General features: G+C 43.2%; 1 protein-coding gene across 4 annotated transcripts in view; it reads right to left on the bottom strand.

Moving 5' to 3' along the window:
* Positions 1-1,187: 1,187 nt before the first annotated feature.
* LOC144472486 (uncharacterized) overlaps positions 1,188-23,427 on the bottom strand; it is a 79,326-nt gene continuing 57,086 nt past the window's right edge. The window contains exons 5-6 of one of the 4 annotated variants that reach the window (XM_078185643.1): positions 3,149-3,214; positions 1,188-2,268 (exon numbers count right to left, since the gene is read on the bottom strand). In XM_078185643.1, coding sequence (XP_078041769.1) covers positions 2,015-2,268; positions 3,149-3,214 — 320 coding nt within the window. In that variant the 3' untranslated portion in view covers positions 1,188-2,014. Of the gene's footprint in view, positions 2,269-3,148; positions 3,215-5,279; positions 5,758-19,311; positions 20,361-23,427 lie in introns of those variants that run through there. The other 3 variants (XM_078185670.1, XM_078185697.1, XM_078185689.1) reach the window with 3 other exon arrangements.

The following is a 23,427-nucleotide window of genomic DNA, read 5'->3' as shown; positions in this document are numbered from 1 at the left end:
CGAACCCCGATGTGCCTCGGGAGAACGATTTGTCCGCGAAAACAATGGATAGAAGCAACGTCCACGATCCTTCTTTCACGAGGATGGCCGGGAACACGGACGTTCGAGAATCGAGCTAGTTTTGTTTCCATTCCAGAGGCCTGAAGCTCGAGAGGTTCTCGAGGCGACCGGTAGACATTCGAAATCGAGTCACAAATATCAGGAACGATGGAGATCAAATAAAAGTATTTAACCCCTTGCACTATGGCTCCTTTCACGTTGCGTAATTAGCACTAACTTGTCCTTAACCCTTTTAGTGCCGGAGGGCCGATATATCGGCTCGCGCAGCACTGGCGAAAAGTGCCTTATACATATACCTTTCTTATTTATATAATTTCGAATGAATATAGAAAAATTGCCGTCATTGTTCCATTCTCAATTTCGTCCTTAATGCACTGCTTTTTGAATTATGTAAATATTGCTTTTCGTTTGGTTTTTATGAGCCTTTCTCCAAATTCTAGCAAACTGTGAAATTTGGCTTTTTCGCCCGGCACTGAGAGGGTTAATATTTTCCATAATAGGACCAGACAATTTTTGTTTCTTGTACTGTCTTCGTTTACTTCCTTTTCTAGACTTTGATAATAGAAAAATTCAATTTTAATTTCGATGTAGAAGAAATGAATAATATTTATATATAGTAGATCTCATATGGAATCTGTGTCACGAGTCTGACTCGTTATTATAGTGCAAAGGGTTGACAAACTGCGTTCGTCATAGTTGGAACCAACCTTCTGTGCCACTGATGCGAGAACAGAACGCGAAAAGACTGCTTCACAATATCTTTGCTTCGATGTTCATTAAATATACATAATCGTACTAGCCTCGCGTCTACATATCACAGAATCGTGTACTCTTAAAAACTGTTGCGTCTGTTTCAACCGGTTGCGGAAGTCACGCAAGAAATATCGTCTTATTTAGAGAACTATGATACAAAGAGATACTTGTTGCGTGCAACATCAAGGAAATGTAACTTTCAATTACGCCTGCTTATTATAAAATACCGTGGCATTGTTTGAAGATCACGAAGATCCGTTCCGACTCCGACAAAGTTGACAGGATTTCTTGCTCGATTTTCAAATTATTAACCAGCGAGTAAAGTAGAAAGTTCCAGAGAGTGCGTAAAGTTATCGTGTAACTTTTAACTGAGGATAGATATCCTCAATGAAGGATAGAAACTTTTGCAAACGAGTATCCACGGTGTAGCAATTACCAAGTACTCCGATGCTTCTAACGTTGTTGATAATATTGGTCATTGTTTTCGTATTGAAATTTCACCGTCTCGAAACGTTAGCCCTCCGCGAACGGGCAAGATCCAAATAAATTGTTCGCTGTGCGGTACACCTGGCTGAAAACGCAAGCAAAGAAACGTAGGGACCGGTGAGTAGTCGACGCGTCGAATCCGCGGCGAGCCGTGGAACCGTTCAAGCGTGACATCGCGCTATTAAATGATTGATCGACGAGGCGAGATACACAGCAGCGAATCGTTCGGATTGCAAAGGGCTAATGAATTTCGACGGGAACAGCTCGACCACTCCGGCACAACTCGAAGCATTTTCATTCACCGTGGAAGCTGCCGCGCGCAATACCTTAAGGACGCTTCAGTCGCCTCGAGACCCCCCCGGTTCAGACTCTCCGGGAATCGAAAGCTTCTTCGACGAGCGAGCCCCGTCCATCGCTCTGGAATAAGTACCGTGAAAGAAAGTAACGAAACGGAACGAAAAGTCGAACAACAGAGAAGAGAAAATAAAGCAATGTCGCGGAAGACGTTCTCCGACGAGTCGGGCACGTTGATTTTCCTAGACGACGAAGATGATGAAAGGTGGTGGTGTCGTCAGCGAGCGGATGGTCGCTGGCGAGGGTCTAGGTTCGGTCAGGGCAGTCCGAATCCGAAGAAAGGCGCGATCGGCCTATCGTTGAAGAGACGGGGCGGCGGAAGTGGCGGCGGCCGCTTCCTTCGCGGGGCAATCAGCGTCCTCTACAAGGAGCCTTTGGCGAACACTATCTCCCTGTGCTTGGCGCGTATGTGCGAGCGGAGGGTGTCGATCCTGCTGTAGGTGGCCGGGCAATAGGGGCAGAGGGACCTTTGGGCGGTGTGTATGTGGAAGTGATGCCAACGATTGGTCACCTGCTTGCCGCAGGCCCGGCATCTCCAGAGGGCCGGCGAGCCAAGCGACACGGCGAACATCTCGTGATAAGACAGACCGACCGGCACGCTGGGCATCGTCGTACCTGCAAACCCAACACGCCTTCATGCCATACCGTCTCTCCCTTCCAGCCACGATCCGTTTGCCTCCCTCCATTCGCTCGCGACTGTTCTCTGTTTTTTGCAATTCTTTCGATTATGTTTTCGTGTGTGCGTGCGTGTAGGGCTTATTGGTACGTGTAGAGCTACTTGTTCAGCGTCTGTTCTTCTAGGCTAGAGCCGGACTAATTACCACGACCTCGCTCTGTCGCAGCCTTGTCAGTGTTCCCTTAGGGGGTCTAAAAACGAAAACTTTCTCGTATGTACTTTCAAGAGTAAGGCAATATTTTTTTCTTTTCTCCATTTTAGGTTTTACTTTGCTAGAGGTCTGGCGCTGCTCTTTGGGAGAACAGCGAAATTCTCTGCATATTTTGGCCAAGTCGATTGAAATTTACACCAGACGTATACTAATTTTGGTTGGAATCGTTTTAGCAATTAACAGTTGTCAGTTACATCTAGCGTACTCGTTGGAAAAATTTTACAATTCAGTGCCACTGACGTAACTGCTTTCATTGTTTTCGTTACTAGCAGACAAATCGAAATTTTCTTTTCACAAATGGTAGAATTTCGAAGGGCCTTTTTAAGGTGATTACATTGAACTATTTCTATGTTTTTTGAAAGTGTGTTTCCAAGGCATTCTCAATATTTCTTTAGTGTAACGCTATAATTTGTTCAACTGGTAGACACTCGGACGAGTTCGATGAACTCGAAAACAGCATGCTCTTATTCTGAAAGTAACCGGACGATACGTATCTTATGCTTTCGTGAACTCATTAAGTTATGTTTCATTAGTCGAACCAATTTCGTTCTCGAGTTCATTGAATTCGTATCGATGCTAATTAGCTGACAGACAAAAGACGTCCTCACCTTGTAGGTCCTTCGAAATCTTATCATCTGTGACAGAAAAGTGTTGGTAGGTCCACGGACGATCCACTGTATACAAGGAAATACGGATTAAATTCAATAAAATTGTGAAGATCTATGTACAACACCATGAAGAAGCAGCACATCGAGAAATCAAGAGAAGCTAAACTTCGCAGCGTGTGCAGTTCGCATAACAAAGCCTTAAAAAAAAGAAAAAGTGTTCGAAACTAGACCACCATCCTCTTTATAGAAGTTCGAAGTCGTTGTACACATTATCCTTGCGTATGGCCAGAGCGAAGGTATTCTAATCCCTCAAGGAAGACTGATGAGACCTTTTTTGGCCGCAGAAGTTTCTCGCTCGTCCTCGACCGGTCGAAAGTTCTCGATAGCCGTTTGAGCGATCGCGAATCAGGCTCGCTTTATTAAAGGACGCTGGACGAGCCCCGGTCGACGCAATTCTTCTCGACGAGATCATTTCGAGCCGCGGAGGGTCGAACGAGACACAAACGCTGATAATGCGCGGAAAACGATATGTGAGGACTGTGAAAGTGTTTCTCGATTCGTTTCGGGCTAGGGACGGGAGGCGATCGTGGTTTCTTTTGTGTGTGGAGAACAGGCAGGTGTGCGTTCGCGAAGCGGACAAATAAAGAGACTCTCAGACTTCATTCACGCGCGCGCGAGCGAGCCTTATCCCTCTCTCTCTCTCTCTCACACACACACACCTCACACAGAAAAAAAAAGGAAAGCTTCACAGAGAGAAACCAGCTCCATGATACTCACGTTTTCAGGACGGCGACGCCGTGGACGCAGCCAGCGAGAAAAATACTCGAACGTTTGCCGATATTATCGGGGGATTACTTGCGAACGAACTTCGCCCCGCTGCCTCTAATCCTTCTACCGAGGACGCGGCGAAGTTATGATTGCGTTAGCCGGCGATCGATCGCCGAAGACCCTTAAGGATCGATCGTCTGATGGTATTATGTCAGTGAAATTCTCATGGGTGCGAGTGTTTGTATCCTTTTGGTTAGGCGGTCGATTCACCGATATACTTACTTGTTTCTCTGCCAACGTTATTCTAGGCTGCGATCGCACCACCGCTTTTTCATATTAACCCTTTGCACTCGAACGGCGACTCTGAGGCACCACTAAAATTGTTTGATCGCCTTTTAAAATAATTTCGATAGTAACAAAGCGTAAGTTTAAAAAATTGTTAAAAGTGGAACCATCGATACGAGTCGCAATAATCAATTTGATATGCATAAAAGTTTATTTTGTTAAACAGAATAGAAATATTATCAACCAGGAAAATGATTTCATATTTTCAGTAAAAATGGCTTCGAGTGCCAAGGGTTAAGTGTCACACGCTGGACCTTCGCGCGTCTATGTGTTCGCTAACGTAACGAACTCTGGAACAGTAACGTTATCTTCTTTCAAATCGTAACAGCGTGGTCGTTCCAATTATTCGGTTATTTTTAGACAAAGCCGCGTAGAAACGCGCCATTTCGTATAACGTGTTTTGCTACCTCTGCATGTTTAACGTAATATAAATAATGGTAATATCAATGTAATAATTCATTATTATTATTATTATTATTACTATTGTCGGTATATTTACGTTATTATTACAATGTTGACTGGTACTGCCGCGTTATTGTTCCAGCGATAGTATAAACGAAGCATAAACGTTTGTCATTTAGAAATGTTACGTTAACGCTCGTGCGGCGCGCAACCATTACGTAGTCGTCACACGTACTTGATCTGCCAACAAGAAATTTCCTACTTCTACTTTGAAATCAATTAGCAAAACAGTGTACGTTAAAGAAGTTTTGCTATCTTTGAGAACAGCGAAGAACGCTGAACGAAGGAAAACGTTGAACATTAATTTGGCAGAAAATAGTAAATTACTTGATTGGTTTCTCCTTCGACGTGGGCTTCAGGACAATACTTTTGCCCATGGTCGCTGGACTACAGATCTTATATATTTTCTAATGAAAATTTTTATTAACACATTCCGTGCCGCGTGTACCACCGATGGTACATGCTTGCATGTTTATTTAACCCTTTTAGCACCGGCCAAAAGAGCGAAATGTTTAAAACTCGTTTCACGAAGTTTGATAAAGTTTCGGAAAGTAATTGCAAGAATTTTGAAAAGCCTGACACATAACAAATTCAAAAATAGTGAAGAAATAAGAAATGAAATCGTTGTTTAATGAAAATATTAAGAAAACTATCTTTCCAACAGTAGCCAACAACGATATATCTTTGTTCGGTACTAAGAGGGTTAATGGGCTAAAAAATAGTTTATAACAAATTTAGAATTCAAAACATTCATTTCCACCGCAAGAATGGATCGTAATGAATTTGTTTTATTATTATGTACGATTATTAATACTTGCAGGTAATATAGCAAGTTTTAGCGAAATAGCAAACGACTAGAGTCGAGTGAAAATAGCTCGGCACAGAACGTGTTAAGGGTGAAGTGGTTTTGGTTTTACCTGGTACCTGATAGATCTCATAACGTAGCAAGCAATTTTCCGAAGAACATTAAACTCAAAGATAAGAACAGAGACATTTTGCCGGTTAACCGTCTAAATTGGAGAAGGATTAGGCACCTGGAAAATAAAGATCCTCTATAATAGACAAGTTCATTCGAATACAGAAGAAGGCCCGAGATCGCTTAAAGAATCAGGCAGACGCGAACCGCACGGTTAATGCGCGGCCTTCGTTGCTTTGCATGGCGACACGATGGACGATCTAGCTCGTACGAGCCTCAGGTGTGAGCCGCGCTTTATAATGAGGTTCGCACATTGATAGACCTTGAAACACGGAAGCCAATGGCATTTGTTTGAGCCGCTTGCGGCCAACAGTTTACGATGTATATACCGTTAAAGTTTCGCGCGAGTTTATCTATCGAAGTGCTCTAACAATCGAAAATGTAGGGGATAGTTGGTAAGACTCTCTCGCAAACTAGTTCGCTGATCTACCCCCCCAGGAATCTCTTCTAGCGGTTGGACTTACTTTATTCGCTCGTGGATTTCAGGAGGAAATTTTTACGATCCCCGCCGGATCGAGTAATCGAAAAACCGCATTTTCCAGTTCAAACTACTAGCCAGTTTGCCGGAAGTCGATGCTTTCGTAGGCGGTTACCCCGATAAATAATTTTCTCTTATTACTATATATACTTGATTCGGTAATAATGATTACTAAACTGCAGGAGACCATTGTGAACGTACACTTCTTTAAAACTATTCGAGTTATTACGATCGTCGCAGAAGCTGTTTCCAACGAAGCTTATAAACTTTGGAGACAAAAGAGCTGCAGTAAAAAGACGATATTAAAAATGATATTCTCTTCAAATGAATGATCAAAGTTTGCCCCATTTTCCTGTTATAGGTGCATAAAGACCCCTAGCCGCTTCTTTCGCAACTTTACGTAATTATCTATCGGTGCAGGCTATTTTCACAATTAAATAAAGACAAATATCCTGAACGCTATGACTCCACACCTAACATAAAACACTTGCTTCCACTGCTGCGACTCTGGACTTACAATCTTTAGAAAATTGTACGATCGTGATTCTTTCGAGTTTGTTGATTGCGAGAAACATTACGTTACAGCAGGTCGCTGCTGTAAAATCAAAATCGTGTAGATTCCATCTAACAGCATAGCATCTGAACTATATCAAATTATTTTGCCTAATATACAAAAATCGCATCAGAACTGATCCTTCAATAGACGTTCACCGTCGGTAGCACATCGTCAAAACTTGTCCTATTTTTCTCTTATGCGAATAAATCAATGCTGAACAAGTTTAGCCGACGAGTTGTATTATCGATACATGGCAACCTAGAATTTCAATCCTAGATCATCTGTCTTACAACTTGATCTGTAGAGAGACAAGGTAGGAGAAAAAAGCTCTTACGACAAAGTTCCTTTGAATAAGCCTTCTCTGAACGACCTTCTAAGAACTCTCTCTCTCTCTCTCTCTCTCTCTCTCTCTCTCTCTCTCTCTTGTCAATAGCCTTAAAGCTTGAAAGTTTGAAGAGATTGGTAAAATAGAATTTGTTCGCTCGGTGATTAAGCGAATGATTCTCGTAGGACGAGCATCTTAAATAATAAGATAAAGGACAGTTGATTTGTGCAGGTTGCGGATAAAGCGCGCGCAAGTCTCGCCAGTCTCGCCAGTCTCGGCAGTCTCCAGCGGCAGGCAATCCCGCGCGCTCGCGGCAGGAGATTGCGCAAAAATCCAAGTTTATCACGAGTAAACCGCGAACGCCTCTTAACGAGGGCTTCGGGGTCCTCGACAGTGTGCCGAGTATCGCGCCGGCTGAATATTTCACTCGAGCCGAGGCAGGTTCGACGGTAGTCGAAGCTCGTTGCTCCTGATAATCCACGGCAAGGAGAACACAACTATGCCGTCACGGTTATGCCGGCTGGTTATCGACGTCGTGTACAGAGAAGTTTGCACACTATCTATCGAGCAGTGCGTCTACCTGCAGTAATCCTATTTGAGTCTGATCGGCGAGAGCCACCGCTTGCCTAACGCTCATGATAGCATGCCGGCGAAATTACTTTGCCGTAGGAAGAAATTCGCACCTCCCTGGCGCAACTTTACCGCGTTGTCGGCCTCCGCGAAAATCAGCTGTATTTTTCTCCGGAATTCGTTTCAATTTTAAAGAGAGACGATTACGTTTGGCTCGAGAACGCCGCGAAAGTAATTCTCTGGGCTTGAAATGTCGGGATTTAGCTGATAATATCGAATTAACCGGGTTCGGCGCAGCGTGCAAGTTTTCCTTGGAGAAGGAATACTGTAATCAATCTCAGTTTATGCGAATTTCTCGGAGGGGAAATGAGTCCCCTGAATAGCGCGAGATGTCAGTTAGCCAGCCAGCCAGTGTGACGACAGACGTGAATTATTCGACTATGAATGCTTATGAAAGCTTATAATGAAACTGCGGGCGTTTGTTTGTGCGAAATTCTTTGAGCAATTTAATGGGACAAACATACGACATTTCGAAATTCCTTCCGCTTTTTTTTTCTATTTTAAATGGCGACAACTCTCCATTTTTCAAGGAACTATAGTTTTCAAGATTTCTTGAACGTCCACAGAGAACATCAAAATTTCTTCAAATTGCAGACACGAAAAAGAAACGTGTCTATTATTAAGTTCAGGCTGCTGGAACTAATGCAACAATTATTTATCGAATAACACGATATGCTGAATATTGTTTTCTGTCGATCGATGAAATCTTCATTTCCCAACTGAAAGGAAAGAATGCTTGTCAAGAAAAGGTAAGGCAATATTTTACGTCGCCGAGTTTGCGCCTTCGCGAAGACTCCAGAGACTCGTGAAAATTAACACGTTGTGTACACTGTATTGTGTAAAATACACTATACACACAGTCTAAGCCGAAGCTCCGTTGGGTCATCCTTCACCCGCTGTGCTAACAAGAGCTCATAATAGTTTCTAACTTTGGAAACGAAAGTTCGAACTCGTTTCGTGTTCCTCAATAGAGAAGTTGTTTATTGTATAACCACATTTCCATATATTTACACGTGTCTCTCTCTCTATATATATATATATGTATAAAATTTACAATAAAGTCTCTGCGACTTTCATGAACAATTTATAAATCCGCTTAAGCCTAAGTGTCGATTATAAAATTCTTGGAATATGTCTTTAGTATGATGGACGGGCCCACAATCCGACAAATTGGCGGGCACCGGAGGTACAAGTGGTGAAAGTAAACTATAGCGATCGTTTACAATCTTTTTGGACCGTCTTTGGGACCGAAATAACTTTTTCGCCAAAATTGCCACTGTTTCCGTTCAACCACGTAATTAGAAAAAATATAGTTGGGTTATTAATTCGTTATATAATTATTACGATGGAGTTGATCAGGAACACCTCTGACGAAATCGCCACCATTTTGGTTTGTTAACCCCTTGCGCTACGACTCCTTTAACACAGCGTTGATTAGCACTTATTTGTTCTTAATATTTTCCTGAATGGGATCAGATAATTTCTGTTTCTTGTACTGTCCCCATTTATTCCCGTTTCTAGACTTTGATAATAAAAGAATTCAATTTCACGTTGATTTATAAGGAGTGAATAATATTCATATTTGCCAGATGTTGCATGAAGATCACGAGTCTGACTCGTTATAGTGCAAGGGATTAATTAAATCATTTTAATCGATCCCAAGGCTCATCGAGCTACGCGTGCTTAAGACCTGCAAAAGGGGTGAAGTTTATCTGGCTAAAATGTTTTACAATGTCCAACGAATATTGTATATTCCAGACACGAATAATATATATTATATCTCGATGAAATAGAGGTTGCATCCTTTTTAGAAAATATCAGGATTTCGAACATTTCGCTGCGACCGCGCCTCTCAATTTTCAAGAACACGGAAAATTCATTAGATTTGAAATTTTCCAGGAATAAGCAGAATCTCGCCGGACATTTTGAACACCTCTCTCTATTAGAAATTTGGTCAGCCTCTAGTAATATTTATGTGGAACGCATTCGCGTCCGCGGATATTCGGCACCTTTAAAATCTCCATGAAACGCGTGCACACGCCCATTCCCGCAACTCTGGATTTCAAACGAGTAATGCTACTTTTAAACGACCGTAATGGAAACGTTGGTAATGGGCGAAGATTTATGAGCGGAATCAGGGGCCGTACAGTGTCATACGGCTGGAAAATATTCAAGCTAAACGAGGCGAAAATTCTGACTTACAGCGAAGGACAATTTCCGTCCACTCCTATTTCAAATTCGACGCCGGCTACGATTTCCAATATATATATTTGCAACAAATGACCGTGGATATTAACGCGTTCTCGAATGCGCGCAATGCACGGCAATTTAAATAACCTACGTTTATAACTAGACACCGTACAACCGAATTTTCCGGGAGCAAAATGTACAAGGTGCCTCGGAATTTTCCCGCCAGACTGCTCGATCCGGAAGACAAAAGAAGAAAAATGTTATACAACATTTGCGCTCGAATGAAAAATTGATGTTCACACGTTCACTCGTTTAGGGATAGCTAAATGTATAAACGAAAGCGGTTTTAGGATTCAGCGAAGCCCGCTGTAACATGTTTTCAGAAACACCGAGTCGATAATCCCTGAACTGTGAATCAAAAGTAGCTCGATAAGAAATAAAAACGTTTGCGGAAAGTTTTTCACGGACTCGCGAACGAAACTACGCCGTCATTTCCTTTCGGCGGTCGTTCCCTGGAACATCCTGTAGGCATTCAACAGTCCCCGTCGGAAGCAGAAACGATTTGTTCGCCAAAACGGCCGGAAGAAGGTGAAACGTGGAAAGCAGAGGAGGAGCCAATATTTGCGCAGCCGAATCACACGGTCGTTACCATTAACGAAGTAGGCGAAGATCCATGGTAGCTGAAGAGGAAGCGCGACGAGCATTGGAATTCGTAGTCGATCGTTGTGTTCGCACATACCGAAATTCTTTCATAACTTCTTTTCTCGACAGCCTTCGAAAGATTCGAATTTTCGTGTTTCCGGATCTGCCCGTGAGCATCGGGATTCTTCTTCCAACGAGCGGAAACTTGTTTGAAAACGGCGCAGGGGAGGCTAATAAACGTCCCATTATCGTGATCTACGCCGCCTGTCAAACGTTATTATTAACTACGCTGCTTAGATTGTGTTTCGTCCGATGGAAGTTATTGAGAGAACAATCACAGCCATTTCACATCTTTCGTATGAGAATAATTTGTTTCGCGCGTACCACTTGAATAATCGTCCACTTTTAAATGATATTTTTCTGTACTTCGCTGCAGGGATCAAAAGAGGTGGCAGAAATTGATCGATGTTGGACCATTACAACAAATGAGGAATTTTAACAGGCTACATTTCTAGAACTCTGGCATAAACTGCATAATTATTTATAAATCGATGCGAAATTTGTAAAAAGAAACAACTTCATAATATCCACCCAGTTCAAATGTTTCAATATCTTCTCCTTCGGATTTATCAGCGAAACGATGATCCGAAATATTTATGAAATAATTATTGAAAATGATATAATTATAAAACGATTGTTTCGTAAGAGCAATGTTCAACTGCAAAACAATTAACTAACGACTTGCACTGCAATTTCATTAAGAGCCACGTTAATTACCATTTCTTCGTACTTAATAATTTTCCTAATCGGACGAAACTGTTTTTGTTTCTTAAACGATTCTCTCTGTTCCTTTTGATTTTTAGCAAATGATGCAATTCGTTATGGTACAAGGGATATTTATTTCTATTACGAAATATTAAAAGAATTTAACAGTTGTAGCAGGAAGTTGCACCTTCCCCGGACATTACGCTGTGAGCCAAGATTCAAAGAAACAAAGCGTAATCAAATTAATTCACGCATGTTTACGTAAAGTACGAGACCGTATTGAAAGTCTTTGTCGATTTATCCTGCCTGTGATATGCGCGACACAAGCATCGAGGGGGTCAACCGTTTCAACCCTTATAGTATCGGCCAAAAGAGTCTGTATCTGAACGAAACGTTTAAAACTCGTTTGATAAAGTTTCGGAAAGAAATTGCAAGAATTTTGAAAATCCTGATAAATAAGTTCAAAAAGGTCGAAGAAATGAGAAATGAGATGAAAATATTAAGAAAACTATCTTTCCAACAATAGCCACCAACGATACATCGTTGTTCGGTGCTGAGATGGTTAAAACCGAAACGGACATTCCGCAATAAATGTTGATCATTTTTCGAGACTTGCGGCTCGGTAAAAGCGCAATCCAAAATTGCGCGCACTTGCGACAGGCGTGTTTGGAAAGTCTCAGCTACACGTTTCTCGATTGGAAATGCGACGAATCTGCTTGTCAATCATATCGGCTCCATTTCACTAGAGAAAGCTCGCACGGAATCGTGCCGCTGCTGTCGAATTTCGTCGTAATACGGTGGCGCGGAGAGCGTGTGCACCGCCGTGTGCACCAGGGGAATAGGAAATCCGTGCTCCGCTGGAATTCGCCGAACTTTAAGGCGGCGTAAAACGTTTAAGTATGGTCATCAAATTTTCTGCTGGCACGTTTACGGTGCCAGGAAAGCGTCGAGATGGTGGAAAGTCAAATGGAACGACGCTACCCCGGGATTAATATATCTCGCGGAGATTCGGACGATCTACGAAATTTCAATCTGAATTATTGCAGGATCGAAAAGTTGTAATCTGGACGCCGCCGTCGCATGTTCTGACGACTTTTCAATACGTTCTATCGTATATGTGTTATATATTTTATGGAAGCATGTGACTCTTTTCTTAAAATCATTAACCCTTTGCAGTCGGAGCCATTTTAACTGGAAATCCAAAATATTTCTTCAGACTTACAGTGCTTCCATTTTATATAACCTAGTGCATTTTATACATTATAAAATTGAATTTTATGTGAAAGGACAAGGCTAGAGGTGGAAGAATCTTCTGACAAAGTGTTCGGAGTAACAAACAAATGTTTCCATTATCTCGAGGGACAGAGTAGTAGATTTAATGGTGCGATAGGATTCTGGGATTTCTACGTTAATCATTGGACGGGATCCTTGAACAATAATTTCCCGAATACAACGAACGAGAAATGTAACGAACAGAGAAAGGAGCTCCGAGAAGAACACTTAACCGTGCAAGATGGAAAATCGATGACACTATATCCCCCGTTCTAACCACCAGAGGTCTTTCATCTCAAAATCCCTGTTACCATCGTGTCCTATACCTAACCAGAGATACGATTAAACAATTTCCATACGTTTACACCGAATCGCGTTTGAAACCTCCGCTCCGTCAAATGACCCTTTCGCTTTCCTCGCGCATCCCTTTGTCTTCGTTCTTTCTTTCGCGTTCCTTCGCGCGACACACGCGTGCTGAGAGTACTCGAACGGTTTGCTTAGACATTATAAATCTCGATCGTACACTAGCACCGAACGCGTCGCTGCATAATGATTGCTGGGATGATCCTTTGTTTGCAAACGAGCCAGACGATCTCGTCGCTACAAGGGCGATCTCGCGAGAGCTTCTTACACGAGCGAATCACAAATTCGCTTTCCATCCATTTCCGAAAAATATTGCAATTTCTCAACGTTAATCAGAAGGGACGTCTAATCGAATTCGAAGCTACCGATTGTAATGAAATTGTAGCCTGTTTTCAGGTTTGGTAGATGAAGACCTAGGCTAGAGCAGGAGACTGGAAGATGGAGCAGAGACTGGATTAGGCGACGAGAAGACCGTATAGAGTTTAATAAAATTATTATAATTTTTTACTTACTGTTGCTGCATTCTAATTTTATGCAGTGACGATTAGCAATTGTTCGTAACTATTAATTTTGCTAATAGGAACAGACAATTTTTTTTCCTATTATTGTCTTCATTTGCCTTCGTTTCTATACTTTGATAACAGAAGAATTTATTTTTACTTCGACGTAGAAGAAATGAATAATATTCATATTTAGTAGAGCTTGCATAAAATCTTCACCGCGAGTCTGACTCGTTATTATAGTGCAAGAGGTTATTATAAATCAATTTTAACTACAACAGATCGAGTGAAACTGTTTTCTAAAACCACAAAATAATTCTTCCAAAAATCATATTAACGATCTTCAAAACCCTTGTACCACGATTTGTTTCACAGCTACGTTGTTTAACACTTCTTCGTCTTCATTAACCTTAACATAACGATATTCTTATTTGTCTTTTTAATTCGATTTAGAAGAAACGGGTAACATTCATATTTCGTAACTTGGAGTAGTGGGCCCGGTTACTGTGGCTTTTATTTCGTTTATTTCTTAACAAAGACATTTGCTTATTCTTCCATTTCGTTTATCTTTAACTCTTTGAGGCACAAAATTTCAGGAAATAAATAGACCCATATGGCACAGAAATTTTGTCGCGCTTTTAATTAAATAAAATTGGCATCTTTTTCTTGAAAGCATATAAGAACATAAATAAGTAATAATTCAATCGAATTTGTTCTTATAGAATTAGACTTAAATAATCCCACCGTGCCATGCGAGTTTAGAAATGAATAGAGTCAAAATGCAGCTATTACAATACCACGAGGTGAGTCTAAAAATGTCCCATCCTGCATTGTCGTACATGAGAAAGGTGGGACATTTATAATTCCACCGTGCCTCAAAGAGTTAAAGTGAAAATTGGAATCGAAAGGTACAGCAATTAATTAATCAGCCAACAACGATCGAATCCACGGTCCCAAGTACGATATCTTAAAGAATTACAAGATAATGCGAAAAATCTATACCGTCGATATAAACAATAATGGAATCGTTCCAGACCTCTTCGTTCCAGCTGAAAAGTATTCGAAAATCTGCGAATACTTGTAAAGAGAGATGATCGCACTGAAACGCACTGAGCGCAGTTGCAGACCCCCATATATCAAGTCCTCAGTGTCCCTAAACTGTTGCCAAGAAGCAGCGTCGAATAAGAGAAACACCGCGACATTCATAAATATTCTTGATCTTGGCAAATTCAAGGGAACTGTAAAGTCTTTCTGTAAACGCCACGACGATGACGTTTCTCCTTGGTACTACTATTGGGTTGTCCGGAAAGTTCGTGCCGATTTTCGGTAGGTAGCGTGAGAGGCCTGACTGAATATATCACAATTATTGAAAACAAATGACATGTGTACATATTCTAAAAGAGATAACTTCAGCCATATTTGGAAAAAAGTTTGATTACGAATCGTTCATTTTTATCAGTTTTGTACGCCTTAGAATATGATGGCAAATAAAGTGCATTATAGGCATTTAATGCTTTTCTTTTTCCGAAAGGGCAAAAATGCAACACAAGCGGCAAATAAGATATGCGCTGTTTATGGCGAGGATGCTGTAGCCGAAAGAATTGTGCGGAGGTGGTTTGCTCGGTTTAAAGCTGGAAATTTCGACCTTGAAGATCACGAACGCCCAGGTAGGCCGTCCACCATAGACGAAGATACGATTAGAACAGAAATCGAGAATAAGCTTTTACCAAATAATGAAACAATAGATTCGGCAAAGTATTGCTCTCAATTAGATAAATTCAAGACATCAATTGAACAAAAACGTCCAGAAATTGCGAAAAAGAAGGGTGTCGTGTTACATCAGGACAATGCGCGACCTCGTGCGTCTTTGAGAACTCGGCAAAAATTGTTGGAGTTTGGGTGGGATGTTTTACCCCATTCACTGTATTCGCCAGACCTTGCGCCTTCGGATTTCCACCTTTTCCGATCATTACAAAATTCCCATTTAATGGAAAGAATTTCAACTCTTTGGTTGAGAAAAAAACCCATTTGGACAAATTTTTTGCCGAAAAATCTGAGAGTTTGTGGAAGCACGGAATTCTCAAGCTGCATGAAAGATGGAGAAAGGTTGTGGAACAGAATGGTACCTGTATAATTTAATAAATGTATACTCATATTTAAATGAGCTGCGTTTTAGTTTTCCTAAAAAACGGCACGAACTTTCCGGACAACCCAATAGAACGAAGTAAAAGAAATTCGAAAATGGTTCGAATAAAGAACACGGCGGGATGCGAGAAAAGCTCGACAATGTGGTAGACGGGAAGAGCGATCGGTTGCGAGAGGAAACAGTGGCATTTTCACGAAATCGCGGAGCTTGCGACGAGGTGGCTCGTGAAACACGACCTGGCCGGTGTCGCAGGCCGAAGGGCTCTGATCGATCCGAAGGAATCGCCGCGCTAGATCCGCGGCTTCTCTCACACGTGCTATTGCGCGTGCGCGTGCTTGGTACGCGTGTGCATCAGCAGGGTATCGCTGCGCGTGTAAACCGCGGGACAGAGCCGGCAGGCGTACTTTCCTGGGAAATGCACGTAATAGTGATTGCGCACGTTCGTCACGACCTTACCGCACAACAAGCACCGCCTCCTCTCGTCGATGTTACTCTGTCTCTCAAATATTTGCGATATCCGCCAATTTTTCATCTCTGCAACAACAGAAACCACAGGGTCAGCAAGCCGCGAAACAACGCGTCCCGTCGATTGGCGCAGCGTCATCTCTCTATTTCTGTCTGTCTTTTCTTTTTTTCTTTGTTTTGTTCACTTTTATTTGCTTTTCTCTCGTTTTTGTTTCCTTTTCGCTTGGTTTTTAGTTTGTTCGTTCATTACCATCCGCGACCATCGAGAACACGATCGCGACGACGTGTGCGCGTGCGCGTGTAAAGCCACCTCGATCGAGAACCGAGTCCTACGGATCGCAAACGACTGAGAAGATGCTAGTTCCCATGGAAATATTGTTCGGTTCCTACTAGAATCAAGCGAACGAGTTCGTAATAATCTATTTCCAACGTTTACTTGGCTGTACCTAGCGAAATCTACTCGTAGAGATGCTCTCCACGCGTAAGAAGATCAAAGAAGGTCTACACGAAGAAGATGGGATCACTTTGTTGTATTGATTTACGCACACACACACACTTGTAAGAAATCCAAGTGCTTTTTCCAGTAGAAATAAATCAGAGAAACGTTGTCGGAACACTTCGTGCGAGGCAAGACTCTAAATCAACCTTGAGACACCGCCAAGAAGCTGCGTTCAAATGATTCCTACCTACGGCGATACGCGTTCGTTACGGAAAACTATGCTTTAACGTTTGAATTTCGTGTATAAACGGGGAACCTATCGATCGATGGAATTTCGAAATGTTGCAAATGGTTGGAAATGATTAATCGAACCTACAATCTATTTGCAAAAATAGCACGCCTGCGTGTGCTGTTCAAATGAATATACTTTTTTGGCTGTGTTCTCATTCTGCCAACGCTGTGTTGATTAAGTGCTATGTTAACCTTGCGTCGATACAGTATTGCACACAGTTAGTCACAAAGGATATTCGTACAACTACTTACGCACTTAAATTTCACATATTATAACAGATGAAGCAGAATTAATATATGGAATTAACATCGGTATTACCCCTTCTTGTCACCTTTTTGAAAATCACACAGATCGTGAAAATGGCGATTCGAACTCTCATTTATTACGCAGCCATATTGAAATTCGTCGAATCTTCATTGGAATGCAAAATTTGTATTATCCAGCAAAGAACTACAAACAAGATCGTCATCCTCCGAGACTCGTTCAATTCCAACTAAGAATTTGACGACTAACATTTATGACTGACGGTCATAAAATGTCGAAAACGTTCGTTTCAATGCATCTGATACATGGAAACGCGGCACGTTGTGCGCGCAGACTTTTGTGATCGACTGTACGCTGTAACGCGACTTGAGATGTGGCCGCGTTACATGCACCCGGCAACAAACTGTCGCGGTCAATTACCATTTATCTCGGGCACGATCGAAAGGGTTGATGGCTGGTCGGATCGGTCGCAATTAAAAGTTTGAAAAACGTTCGTGCGACCGACCGTCGAATTTATGTTTCGTTACATCGGTTCGCGAGAGAGCTCGGCTCGTGTAAGCGCGAACCCTGGAAACCGTAATAGGGCACGTAAAGAGGAGGGAAGGAGTCGCGCCAAGGGCCCTTCCAGCCATGGACTGCGTTCCCATAACAGCGCCGAGAGAGCTTCTCCCACTCTGCGCCCGTTTGGTTTCCCTATTTCGCGACTATAACTACTCCTACTTTGTCCCTATGGTTACCGGTTCACACGTGCGCGCCGCTTCTAAGAAAAATGACGCATGGAGAGGGTGATTCAGATGTATAGGATGGTCCGTCAGAAACGGATAATCCTAACGCTATCTGCCAACGATAGCGCTGAAGGGAAGCTGAAAGGTAGTCGCTGAACGGTACAGTTGCATTTTATTGGGTGTTTTCAGATAGACCCAACGCATTAGGTTTACTCTATCGAGATTAGATTAATAATAGTGAAATAAAATTGAGTACGCAGCGCGTAGGGGCAAGGCGGTAGCGGCCAGGGTAATTTCCGATAAAATCAATCCAACGAAAAAGCATCTGGATGACCTGTTTTGACCAGGCCACCCTATGCGAGAGCTGAATCGACTGGTGAAAGCGTCGAAGTATATTCCAGACCGGCGCTACTCAACCCGAGTGCCATAAGGACCTTCTCCCACCCCGGATGCTTTTGTTCCCTCCTATCCTAGATATTTTTCTTCCCCCATCCCGTCGTCCGAGTTAGCTAGCAGCGTCTCTACGAACGCTGCATACGAACGCAACCTAGCGTTGCAAAGAGAAGGAAACCGCGCGACGATGCTGGCTGCGGCCAACGTCATCACTGGCAACAGCTGTGCCGTGGACAAAACCCGATGGCAGGAACGCTCTCGCGTACCGCCGCGACACTCTTCTTCCGTGAGCTCCGGCAGGAACCGAACGCTGGCTGAGCGCGATATCTTCGGTGGATCGCAGGCGTTTCTGGCCAACTCGATCACTTGGCCCGCAACTTATTGACAGCCGGAGGATTAGATAGGCGCTTGTTGCGCATCCTCGACGCTCGGCGACGACGATGGGGATGCGGACTTCGATGAACTATTCCCCGATTTCCTGTTCGATGCGCGAGAGACACGTCCCTCGAAGTCTGCGGTCGTTGATAGCGAGCGTTGCGGTAATTCCATCGAGGTGGTAATGTTTATTCCAGCGAACGGTGTTTACACGGCACGAGGACAAAGTGTGCAGATGTGCAAATTGTTTGCGGCAACTCGCAAAGGAATCGGGAGGCTGTCCCGTCGTCGTCGGGCTCGATGGTGCGCGCGTTTCGTAACATTTATCGTGATTCGTTAACGTTATTTCTGACGGCTTCGTGACGAACGAAGTGACATTCGCGCGACAAACAGCGGTCGTTGTGGTTTTTCAGATCCGAGCTGATTCTTCCGCTAGATTTAATTTGATTCAATTTGAGGAAATGTACCTAAAACACTTTCGAGAATTCAGTATCGATTCTTTACTTTGTTGCGCATAGAGGGTGCACGAGAATGTCGTTTCTGTTTCGACTACTATCGTATATTTTCTTAACAATCAACGTAATTGGAATGCTTTCTTAGACGCGGTGTACTATAAAAGAAATTTACATAATAACAGTAAACTTGATCAAAAACGAAAAGTAATTGTTCCATCAGTTGGCACCCTCCATAGCGCAAAAAAAAACAAGAAATGTGTACAATCGAATGTACAATTCAGGAACGAATAAACTTCTCGATAATAAATGAAGGATATTTTAGTGTTATTTGAAATCGACTCGGTACATTTTCCAACAATAATAGAACGCATTTCAACCATATAGAAAATCGTCCCGGCTCGCGCGATAGAGAAAACAATGAATGTCACTCACGTATGCGCTTTATTTCCTTCGTTCTTATCGATCTACTCCTTCACATTTTTTCCGTGCACGTGTCGGTCAACTTAAAAATCGATCGCTGACGCGCGAGTATTACTCGCTCGCGCGTTCGCGAACGAAGCACGGTCGAATTCCTCGTCGCGTTCGAATGATTTCGATTTGTCTGCATTTGAAAACGGAGAATCGCGTAAAGGCGACAGACCGCGCGCGGCAACACTCGTGAACAATAAATAACACGTCGGACAGAGAAGAAGACGAGTCTTAGTTGGGCGGGCGAGTGATTGGACGCGTTTGAACGTGCGCGCAGTGATTTTCGTTTCGCTGTCAGCGATACGTCTGACCGCCGGATGCGGCGACAGCAGCCGGGAGTATCGGCAGGTTAACGGGTAGTATCGGCAACGCGCGATCTGGAATTGACAATCGACACGGGGATCTGAAGCGGGGGAATGCTTGGACGAGATGAAACATGTTGTCAAAATTTCATTGTTCCCTAAACAGACACGAGACAAGGTGAAAACATTACAATGATCGCGTCTATCACGTCTATTGCCGCGTTTTCACGCATCGACGCCCCTTAACGATGCATTAACCTCCATACAGTGCTCCGAATAGGTGTTCGAATTCCAGAAAGAAAACCTCCTTCTCCATTTTTATAGTCGTTATTTAATAGCGAATCGTTTTCTGCAAACCAACGTTACGATAGTTGAACACCGCTGGTCGGAGAGGAGAATTGAAAATTCTATCGTACCCGATGTCGGGCGTACGGACAGATCCAACAACGAGAGCATAAACATCCGGCCGCGAACGAAAATTGGCGACGAAAATTGCCAGCAAATTCTGTGAAAATTTTGAAGGTGGAGCAGAATTCGGAACGATTTAACCCGGAGGAACGCCGCAAGACGGACCACTGTACGGACGTGTGTGAACGTCAGGGAACACGTGATTGATCTGGAAGCAGAAGAAAAAAGAAAGATAGACGACTCGGTTAACACACAATTATGTTTAATCAAAAAATTAGTATGAAATACATTAAATGCACATGTGATTAATTCTCCATATTTTTTTTTGTTTTGTTTGTTTGTTTGTTTCTTTATCCTCATCATCCATATATTATCTACACTATAATTAAAGGTGTATATAATAATTGCAATCGTAACATAACACTTGCATGTTAGAATAACCATAAGAATAAGAATATAATCGTAGTAACAATAAGAAGTAGTAAGAATAATTTCTCGTAATAAAATCGATTACACCCTATGATCGTTAGTCCTTGTACCTGCATGGTCAAACGGTTTCTCGCTATTCGTTTTTTTCTGTTTCATTAATCATTCAGTTGTTTTCATAATCCGTTATCGTTAGCTTCGTTTACTTCTCGTCGGTAAAGTGCGCCTATTGTACGTTTCATAAATGTTTCACCACCTTTCGTTTTTTCCGCAAAATTTTCGACTTGTCGGAGCCAAAGAATCTGAATATACAATAAATTTGTCCCGCGATCGAGGGCCGATTAACGCGGGCGAGAACTACGGCGCGTCCGTCGCGGAACCGTTCCCGTCGCGTCGCGCGTTGCGCGTCCGCGTCCACGTCGCGGCGAACAACAACGACGCCGATCGTCGCGACGCGTCGCCGTCGGACCCCGCACGCGAGTGCGACGACCACCTTGACGAGAACAACGAGACTGACGCGGCGGGACGACACGCACAGAAAGAGAGAGGCCCAACGCGCGCGTCATCGACATCCTCGTCGACGAGGATCGACGCCGCGACGCGTCGACGATGTTGCAACAGAAGCGGTCCTCGCTGTCTCTCGCGAGACGTGTGCCGTGTTTCCCCGTTTCGCTCTCAGTGTACACCCCGAAAAACTCTCTGCCTCGCGAGCGCTAAACTCGATCGCACGCCGTCTACAAGCATCAGGCGTTCCCTTGGTGTCCGCACTAGTGTATAATGTCGTAACGAGCCGAACGAAGGAATGGAAGAAAAGGGAAAGATAGAAGCGAGACGATGCATCGGAGCTTCATTGGACGGTAATAAAAGTGGAAAACGGAACGGAAACGGGAATCAGATGGTTTTTCTTGCTTTCGTTTGCTCCTGCCCGTAGTACCGCCTGATCGAAAGGCTCGGGGATGGGGGGTTCGATGCGAGAGGCTGGGAGGGTGGAAGGACGTTCCGCGTTGATTTCATTTCCTACCTCTCCTTCTGACACGCACTCAACATTTCTGAATCTCTCTTCCCCACTCGCACCGGTCACATGCGCACGGATACACACATTATGTCACTCTCGTTCTATCCATATCACACACCCACACTTCTCTACACGCGGAAATGCAACGTTTAACGATTTACACTCTTCTCTCGCGGTTCTCATCCGAGTGTCACCCACACACGTCGGATTCTATAGAGGCTCTTTTGTTTCACTTTCCCCCCCATGTCTCCCCCTTATTTACACCTGCCCTGCAAGATCAGAACTTTCAGTCTAACAGTCGTGCATTGATCACTTCTTGTCCTTTCACTTTCTTTCTTCCCTCTCTCTCTCTCTCTCCCTCTCTCTCTCATTCTTCCTTTTTCTCTTCTCTGCAAAACTCATTTCGCGATACCAAATCACCGTTCTCCCTAGTCATTTTAAATGATGAGTAGAACACGCTTAGTAGTGGCACCTCTCTCACCCGGCGAACGTTTCCCCGGGTGCTCGTGCACGATTTACAATTATTACAGTTTTTTTTGTTTCTTCATTTATATTCATCCCCCGAGAAAAATAACAAAATGTATATATATATATATATATTTATTTATTTATATATTTATATTTCTTATTCATATTTATATTCATACGAAGATAGATATATACATATACCGTATGTGTATATACATATATATCCATAATTATATCCGTACTTTGTATATATTAATATATAAAGAGATATTAATAATAGTACTTTTTTTTTTATTTAGTTCGGTAATGTACAATGGCGGGCGGGACGCTGTCGCTCGACGAGGTGAAAACAAAACGCCTATACGTGCTCCTTATCCTATGATCAGCTAAGCCTAGTCCCTAGGTAACACCTACACCTATGTAACTACACTCATAATGTTCACTTGCACAGCCATAGTTTCTTTTCTTCTCGTCGCATTTCTCCTGCTAGACTCTTTCTCCGCCCCCCTTCTCTTTTTCTTCTTTTCTCCCTCTTTCTCTCTCTCTCTCTTTCTCACACACACACACATTCTCTCTCTCTCTCTCGCCCTCTCTCTCTTGCCTCCTCCCTTCCTGACTCCGCCCCCTTTTGAATAAACTTCCGTGTCCCACGACTATACTTTGATAAACTAGATCGAGCGACCCGATACTTTATCGTGCAGGGTCCACGGGCTAATTTCGAGGCGAACGATCGTACTCGCCGCTCCTATAGCTCGATCCAAAAATCGTTGATCGCCCCGGGTCACATGACCGCCGGTTCCCCATCGATGGGTCCTTCGTAACTTGTACTCGCTCTATCCTATCTTGTGCAGAGTAACGCGAGCCATCGTAGAGAAAAGTACAAATGTTTGGTAACGCGACCAGCAGTGACCTCGCGAGATCGGTTGTTTTCGCGATCGGGCTAGAGGATGCTCTATTACAACCCCGATTACACCCCGGCTTCGGAAGAACAGTAGCAGAAGAGATTTCTGAGGCTGATATGGCTGGTAAGAAACGGTATTGGTCCCTAATTTGATCAAACAATTGTGCAGAAAGTAACTGAAACTTTGGATCGATGCATTCTCTTCGGCGAAGATCGTGGTTCTATTCGAAATTGACCAACGAAGTCAAAACTGTCCCCGCGATAGACTTCGATTGCGCCGTCGACATTGTACTTTCTTCTGTATCCTGCTTCCCTTCTCGAGAATTTCTCCCGGTGCGACTATTAAGTGGAATCAAACGGAAACGTAACGAGGGGTTAAATGATCCCGATGAAATTCGTTTTCGTAAACGGAGCTTTCCGAGAAGACACTTTCTTCGTCGAACTCCCACGGTTCGAACCACGCCT

Source organism: Augochlora pura, chromosome 1 (genome assembly GCF_028453695.1).
Source record: "Augochlora pura isolate Apur16 chromosome 1, APUR_v2.2.1, whole genome shotgun sequence".
Taxonomy (NCBI): domain Eukaryota; kingdom Metazoa; phylum Arthropoda; class Insecta; order Hymenoptera; family Halictidae; genus Augochlora; species Augochlora pura.
The sequence above is the reverse complement of the archived record's forward strand: the minus strand, read 5'-3'. Positions and strand labels throughout refer to the sequence as shown.